This window comes from Phalacrocorax aristotelis, chromosome 14, assembly GCF_949628215.1.
Source record: "Phalacrocorax aristotelis chromosome 14, bGulAri2.1, whole genome shotgun sequence".
Classification (NCBI taxonomy): Eukaryota; Metazoa; Chordata; class Aves; order Suliformes; family Phalacrocoracidae; genus Phalacrocorax; species Phalacrocorax aristotelis.
This window is the reverse complement of record NC_134289.1, coordinates 2,211,587-2,219,984: the sequence shown is the minus strand read 5'-3', so window position 1 is coordinate 2,219,984 and position 8,398 is coordinate 2,211,587. Positions and strand designations below refer to the sequence as shown.

At 42.2% G+C, this 8,398-nt stretch overlaps 1 protein-coding gene across 6 annotated transcripts in view; it reads right to left on the bottom strand.

Moving 5' to 3' along the window:
- Nucleotides 1-569: 569 nt before the first annotated feature.
- Nucleotides 570-8,398, bottom strand: part of A1CF (APOBEC1 complementation factor) — a 28,317-nt gene continuing 20,488 nt past the window's right edge. For 4 of the 6 annotated variants that reach the window (XM_075109840.1, XM_075109844.1, XM_075109841.1 and 1 more), the window contains 3 exons: nucleotides 6,037-6,173; nucleotides 5,231-5,364; nucleotides 570-2,954 (listed from right to left, as the gene is read on the bottom strand). In XM_075109840.1, the coding sequence (XP_074965941.1) occupies nucleotides 2,803-2,954; nucleotides 5,231-5,364; nucleotides 6,037-6,173 (423 nt within the window). In that variant the 3' untranslated portion in view covers nucleotides 570-2,802. Of the gene's footprint in view, nucleotides 2,955-5,220; nucleotides 5,365-6,036; nucleotides 6,174-8,398 lie in introns of all 6 variants that reach the window. The other 2 variants (XM_075109842.1, XM_075109843.1) reach the window with 2 other exon arrangements.

Here is an 8,398-nt window from a genome sequence, read left to right as displayed (position 1 = left end):
TGTTGCTCATTTAATTATGATGATCTTCTAAGCAGGAGGTCCTCATCTTCTTGAAATGGCCAGGGATGTAGGTGATTTACCTACTGGCAACCTGGCATCAGGCTTTTCCCAAGGTGGGACCTATCCTTCACAGCCCTAGATCATGTATCACCCCATCTACACCCTTACTTTTGCATGTCGCTGTTTCGCTATCGCTATTGCCCCTGAGACATCTCCATTGGGATCAGGTAAGAAACAAAGTTATTACAATCATAATAAATTTATAGCAAAAGTAATTCCTGCAGCGTTGCCAGATAAATATTGGCCAAAGATGTAGTGGAAAAAACCCCTGACCCCTTGATTTTTTACTTAAAAGTGCAGAAATATAACACTGCTGATATTCTGCTGCATGTGCATGCCAAGGGTCACCAAAATGCTTGTTGAAAACACTCTCAGCATTGCCGAGCAGCTTGTGACCTTGCCTGTCTGACCTGAGATCGATCCCTACAGAGCACAGTGTGCTCTTATTTACTGTGCACAGATGACCCTTTCAGATGAAACTTGGGTATAAAAGGACCGAGGCATGTATATTGGTTTAAAGAGTTTTAATGATATTTCAAAGTCCAGTTAATGACCTTGGATTACTCTAGAATTAGTCTTGCTTCACAGAATTTAATCCCGGTTCTAATTTCCTTGTAATGGATGAATGAGATGCCATTTTCACTTCATTCTGTTTAAACATAAATGATTGTCCTCCAGTAAATGGATAGTGTGATTTTTTTCACTACACTTCATAGTATTAAAACTCTATACAAATATTGTACTGCGCGTACAAAAATAAGTGCTTCATGCACACACTTTTTAATACTGATTCTTCCCTTTTTCTTTGACATCCTTCTGAACTTATATAAATAGCTGAAAAAGCAGACTAAAGTTACTGAACATGGAAAGTAAGAAAGTTACTGTCAACGGCAGTCTTTCAGAAAGAGAAACATTCATGGATATGTTACTCGTTGGCAGTCAAACACAACTTAAAAGACATAGACAGAAGAGAAAATAAAGTCACAACACCCATAACACTCTCGGTTATTTCACCCTCTGTGACCAGGTTTGTTGTTTTCTGTGAAGCGAAGTGTGTTGAACAGCTACCACAGAGGGCTTGTAATACCTTTAGGATCACCCTAATGAGCTACTTTATAAAAAGAAAGGGTCTAATAGGACTGCAAACTATACAGCTTATGTGGTTTTGTTCCATTCCTACTGAAATTGAATCAGCCAAAGCATAAGAATAGAAAACACTTAGCTGCTGGTAGTCAACGTCTTGTCACAGCCCAACGTGCTTTGTACAGCTTTGGGATGTATGGGAAAAGCTCCACTAGAAATGGCTTGAATGGATGAAATATTTGGGGCCAGATCTGTTAGGATCAATGGGCACCATCAACCCAGTTGTAAATTGCCCCCCAGAAAGGGTGGATTCTTTTTGGCTGAGCAGGTTTAAGTTTTCTTAGTGTACGTTACTATATAGGCTATATTATATAGGATTAACGTGTCTGCTTTAGTTATCTAACACTGGGTTTCTGCTCTATCTCTACAGCATCATTACCCCTGCCTCAGCCAGATGGCAAAAATAAGTGGGTGATGCTGTAAACCGAAGGATGTTCTCAGCATCCCCAAAGCATTCAAACACAACACCAACACTGGTGCTCTGCAAAACAAGAGGTGCGTTTACTGTTGACATGAACCCTCTTTCACTAAATTAATTTTTGCAAGAATTGCAGCAGCCAGCAGCCTTTATTTAAGGTGTAAAGCCATGTTGATAGACAGTCGGAGCTCTTTACAACCTGTTGAAAAGACTCCTTGTATGTAATTTTATTCCTGCAGAGGTGCCTATTATTACTGGGCTGTGGCTGTGAGCTCTTGTGCTCTAATTAAGTAGACAATGGGCCCTAATGAACGGCACTTTTCTGGTCTCAACCTTAATAGTCCTAAAAGTTTTCCTGTCTTTCACTGAATGTGCCATTTGATGGGAGGTGGAAAAAATATGCTGTTATTTGCTGTTTTGCAGCTTGTAGGTATGGCTGGGAAGTAGCAAAGTAAGAAGGAAAGCTCTGCTGAATGCTTGCCTCCTGCTTTAAAAATCAAATTAGTGTTCAAGAATGTACAAACTAGCCCGTTAGGCTGGGCAGACTCATTTATGATAAATGTCTTTTTACCTTGGCTGTGCCAGAATGGATTTAAAGGATGCTTGAGATGCCTGAACACATCCCCATAGCATTGGTGGCAGGGGATGCTCGGAGGCAGAGCGGCAAACTGGAGACGTCTGTGTGGCCAAAGGCAGCCTTTCATTTCACCCACTGCTCTGCCTGGCTTGACACAGTTTGGGGTGAACAGAGGAGAACTGATGCACGGAGGGGCTTGATGGAGACACCCCATCCTTCCTGGGCCCCATGTCACAATGTCCATGGGACAACTGTTTTCAGCACAGGTTGTTGTTTGTAAACACACACACACACTATGGTGTGTATGTATATATACATATACAGAGATATATACGTATGTATATACGCATACTTGAGAACCACTTGTTTTCTGGGCTGTGATTTTGCTTTCTAGTGTGAAAATCTGATTTTGAAAAAATTTTTTATTTCTCCTTTCCCCCCAGATATCCTGTTATGAATCTAAAGAACTACAGAATGAAACTCTGACTAACATCTAACTTTAGGCTATAGATTAGTTTCAAATCATGAGGGTGTAAGTATTGCCCAACTGAGATTTTTTTTTTTTGCCTGTGCTCAATTGAAGGGAACTCGATTAAAGACATGATTAAAATGCTCCGTAGCCATCACTGCGTGCAGCAACTGCGAAGGCAGGGTAGGCTTCATAGGCTGCGTATGTCGCTAAATCTTGTCCCATAGTCACCGCTTGTTTGAGCTGAGTGGCTGTAACAGTTGCAGCTGCGTTGGCAATAGTATATCCTGCAGGAGAAAGGATTAAAAAATGCACTTTAATGAAAAGATGTTCAAAACTGACCATCACCTGATAGTTTTTGATGGGAGAAGTTTGCTGTCAATGGGAGCAACGTAGGGATAAATGAGCTTGTTAATAGGAATAATCTAATTAAATAGGTCATTTCTGGCCTTTCTTCATGATAAAGGTAATAAAAAAAAAGCTGGAAAATTAATGCATTTTCTCACCTACCATTTGTTAAACAAGCTGCTTGAAAAATGCCCCTCTCTGTTGAATAATTTTCCTTAGGCTTTGATTATTTCTGAGCTAAAAGGGTATTAATGGTGCTCTGTACACATCCTCCCATGCATGACATGAGGAGGACCAGACAATGAAGTAATATAGAGGACGTCTGGGCAGGTTTCATAGAGAAAATAGCGCTCTGATACCCTTCACAGTCAAAACACATACAATTTGGGACAGCCATGTTAGAGGGAAGGGAAACTCCCTCTACACAGTATCAAGGAGAAAATATTTAGTAAATTGGATTTTTTTTCCCATCAGTTTCTAATGGAAAATGTGGTTTCAACTCTTCAAAATTTTTCATGGGAAAATGTTGGGTTTGCTGATCTAAAATGAATCACTGGGAAAAGATTGTTTGGGGCTGGTTTGTCTGAAAGGAGGGAATAGCAGCTTGTCAACCAGACTGAAATATTTTGCTGTGAAAGAATCAAGAATTAAGACAAAGCACAAGTTTGGGAGGAGCAGCTGGGGCACCCATTGGCTCTGCTGGATCAGGCGCTGCTGCCAAACTACTTGGTGGTCTCCAACTGACCACCTAGGCAATGGGATCAACTCAAGGTCAGTCAGAGCCGAGGTCCTCTTGGTGGGGGGAATGGCAATATTGGGCAACACTGAGACCATGTTGCCTTGTTGAAGGCGTTACCTTAGGCAAAAACATGAGAAATTAGCTATAATTTGAGTATTGTGGCAGCTCAAATTATGAAAGTATTTGCATCAGCAAAGTGACGTGCAACATTTTGACTGGGAATTAAGAAATCTATACTTTAAAGCATACCTTCCACCATCGTAAGAGAAATGAGCTGCTACCTGGGCACGGCCTGAGCCGAGCTGGGCTTCAGTAAGCCCTAACCAAGGACCAGTGTGTGTTGCAAGCAGAAACTTTTATGTATATCAATTTGTTGAGTTTCCAAGACAAATAAATAAGGGTGAATGAAAGAAAAATGAGAGATTATAATTAAGCAATAAGTGGAGACTGGATTCAATAAAGAGCCCATTTGGTTTCCATGCTGCGGAAGCCTGCACAAACCCAGACAAATTGATTTTTCTGTGGCTTTTGCGGACTCCTGTGGCAGGAAGCCGGATAGATTTTTTTTTTTTTTTTTTTTAAATCCATCCTTGAGACACTCCAAACAACTCAGTAGTACTGACTAATGCATTCCTCATGTGCAGTTCGGCATGCACTGCTCCCACTACATCAGAATAACTGTCACGCTGGAGAGCACAGTAAATGTAATGCTTGTGAACTGGATTCCTGCTCCCAGCCTGTGTTTTCCATGACTTCCCAAGCTGTTTTGGGCAGTTGCAAGAGCTGTTGAGTACGAATTCCCAAACTGGAAAAAAAAAACCTTCCAGTGGGTGTGTGAGAGCTGGGATCAGATCCTAACTTTCATGGTTGCGTCATTTCTTTGGCAGATGAAATAAAATGTGTTGGTTTAAAAGGAGCTGGGGGTGCTGGGGGAGGATGGATGGACTGTGAATCAATCAACTGTGCATCTTTGCAGTGAGGCAGATGTACCCCATCCCGGGTGTCATTGGCCAGGCTGCAACCAGCAGGTCCAGGGAGGGAACACGTCCCAGACGTGACACTGGGAGCCATCCACAAACTGGAAGGAGTGGAGGGGAGCTGCAAACCTGGGATGGGGCCCCAAGTGGTGGTGGGGTCTCCATCCTTGGACATTGCCCCAGCTTGCCTGGACACAGTCCCAAGCAACCTGCTGTGTCTGTGGCACTGACCAGGGATGCTGCACCCTGGTGCTTCCACCCTGAATTGCTTTATGGTATATAGACCATAATTTGGATAGTCCTGGTATAGAGGTAAATTGCTATATAGGCAATAAAGATGTCAGAAGCATAAGTAACATGAGTGAAGGTAGGGGTGTGTGGGGGAGCACAGCCAGGTCTGTCCTCAGTGGCCCAAAACAGGTTCATTCTTGACATCTGCAAGGAAGCAGCAGGACCAATAATATTCCAGGAGACCTCTTCTGTACAGACCTTCCCATACCTGGAAAAGCTGGTGCGGCAGGAGGCACCTCTGCTCCCTCCACGGGAATCCCCAGCGTCTGAAGGGTGTATTCTGCTGCATAGGTTTTGGCTTCATCAATATAGGCACTGAGCTTGGGTGGTGTGAAGGGATGTCTGTGAGTATAGCAAAATGTTAGCTGCTTGTTGTCTTTTTTTGTTGTGGGTTTTTTTTTTTCTCTAGGACTTCCCTGCAAGATGTTTTGATCCACTCGTAGGTGGCATCATCCCACGTATCAAATCGAATCATTATTTTACTGTGCTGATGCATTAACAAAAGTACTCTCCTCATAGCTGTCCGGTTTCTTTGCTGAGTTTATCAGCCCTGGGTCTCATTTCAGACACAACATCCTTTCAGAGCATGTTGTGCATTTTCAGTCCAAAAGAAAGCCTGCTGCAGTCTCGATTTTTCTTTAAAATACACAGCAAGCCATGTTTTGGGTCAGAAATATTTAGAATCATATTTGGAGCTGAATTATCAGCCTGTTCCTTCAAGCTGCTTGCTTTTTTCCCACAAGAGCTATGGTATGTTTTATTTTTGTACTAAAAAGCACCCTTTTTCCTGATTATTTCTGGCTTTCTGTAGTCTTTGCACCACCAGAGAGAGAGCACCAAGCACAGCAGATATCACTATCAGTCTATTTTAGTTTGTGGATGTTTTTCTCTGTAACGTATTAAAAAAAAGAAAGGAAAGAGAGACCTGTGAAATTGTATTTTGAGGAGAGATGCGAGATAAAATGCCGTTTAAAAAAAATCCTAAAACACAGAAAACCTCAAATAGTTACGTACATGGTGGGGTTCTGGCTGGCAAGGGCAGGGATGGTGATTTTGTACAGGAAGAGCTGTCTTTGATCTTGGCCAATTGCCGAGTGGAGCTGGTAAACAGGTTGTCCCCAGTTGTTTTTCTGGCAGATTTCTTCTAAGATCTAGAAGGGAGAAAAGGTATTTTTGCTTGGGCTAATTGCTGCACGGCAGCCCCAGCCCCTTCCCTCCAAAGGGTTTCCAGGGGTTGTGGCAGCTTCTTCAAGGCTTAGGAAAAAGGAAAAAAGCTACAAGATACTACATTTACCTTGAAGTATGAAATTCATTTAAATGTTTTATACTTTAAAAACCCATTTAATTCCAAGTTAATTATTACCCTGTTAACTTGGTCATCCTTGTCCTTTTGCTGATTAGCTGTTTTATTCTGTTATTGATGTGGTTTTCTGTGAATTCTCCCAGAAACTCTATTTATGCACTTTTATTTAACAGTGCTAAAACACTAGGATTGCATTCATCTTCAGTGCTCTGTTGCCTCTCTGGCTTAGTGCATTGCAGTGCATGAGAAGTCCAAATAGTCGTCTTTTTTGAAAAAAAAAAAAAAAAAAAGAAAAAGAAAAAAGGCTGTCTTTCCATCCAATTAATTATACAGGTTTCAAGAGGTGATTTCTGCTTCTAGCCTGAAAGAGAAAAGCTGAACCACATTGGTCCCAGCCTTAGCACAGCTTATTCCATGGTAATTGGGAATCGCTGTCCGGAAATGCTCTTGCTTTGTATTTCTTTTTCTTAACCCACTGGGTATGTGCTGTCCCACATGGGTTTGAACACAGCATGGTGTTCCTGTTCCTCCTGGTGAGCAGTGCTGAGACCAGTTATTTTTTTTAGGCAGCTCCACCAGACCTGACACTCACCTGAGAAGATATTGGGCCTTGGGGCTTTGCGACATCGGTCATGCTGCCAGCTGGGTTGCACTAGAGACCTCCAGGTGCCTCCAACCTGCATCTTTCTGTGGTCTATCTTATTTGAGATTTACACTTAATTTTATTTAAAATTAAAATGTAAAATTTAAGTGTCAGTGCCGCTTTTAATTTTGTAATCGTACTCCAACTGAAGTTTAGCACTTTGTAGTGTAAATAGACTAGTTCATTACATTTCTTGACTATGGAAACACTTGTTCCCTGCTGTCCCAATGCCTTTGTGTGTATGTCAGCTTTATAATATTGCAGCAACATTTAAATCCTCAATATGGCAGATGTATTTGTTAAGACCGAGCACCCCAGCTAGGCAGCGGGAATGAAATCCATCATTCAAAGATGCTGCTGAAACAGTCTCATTGTAGCAGATGGGAGAGACTGACCAAGCTGACAGGTGTTTATGAGGCTGTCCTATTAATGAGGCTGTTGTGAAGCAAGCTGTAGCTGTTTAAGACCCGTTTAAGATTAGGGCGCTCAGCTGCTGGGAAAATGTGCCCCAAAAACCTAGTATTGCAAGTGCCTGGCACTGTTACTGCACTATTTAAAATACACACCATGGGGTTTTGGCAAGCACGGAAAGAGGAAAAAATGAACTTCACCTGCCCTAAGGCAGCGCAGCACCACGCAGACTATTTTGCCCCTCTTATAACCACTCTTCCCTGATAAAATTGAGTCAGGGGACTGTGAAATGTTGCATGGTGGGGAGGAAAAACCCACTTTCCAGTTTTCTAGGAGAGAAAAGGATGTTTCAATTGACTTTGGCAAACTGGGTGCTCTGGCAATTGAAATCTTTATAGGCAAAGATATGCTTCAAAATTCAGGGTGAAGTTAGTTTCTCATGTTGCTTTGGATGATGTAAGGAGAAAGGAGTTGCCATAAAAGCCAGACCCCCAGAAACTGAAGGAATTTGTTCTGGGTTTGTTCTCCTCAGCCCTCATCCATCTGCATCCCAGTCCCATATCACAACCACATCAAAAGCCTCCTTGAGCAACCAGAGTTTCTGTGCTGGGCTGGGTTGTACAGGCAGTCAACATCTCTTTCCCCATAAATGTTTTTAAAACTTATATTATTTTTCTATATAAGTGCATGCGTTATTTGGTGAAGCCCCGAGCGATGCATCCTATCAAACCCATTTTGGGTGAGAATTTCTTTACCCTCAGTGCTTTTATGGAGTGACATCCATAGCTGTATTTCCTCTTACACCCAGGGCTGTTTATGGAAACTCTCCTCTGTGGGAGAGCGGACACCTTTCTCCAGTGAGGTTGGGTGGGTATTGCAAGATGCAATTAGTAATTTGGAGTTTTTTTCCTAATGTCTTCTGAGATGCAAGAATGGATTTAGTTATCAGTCCCCAGTGCAGATTCAAGCAGGGGACTGTTTTCCCAAAAGCATTTTAGGCAAAGACGACCTCTGGCTGG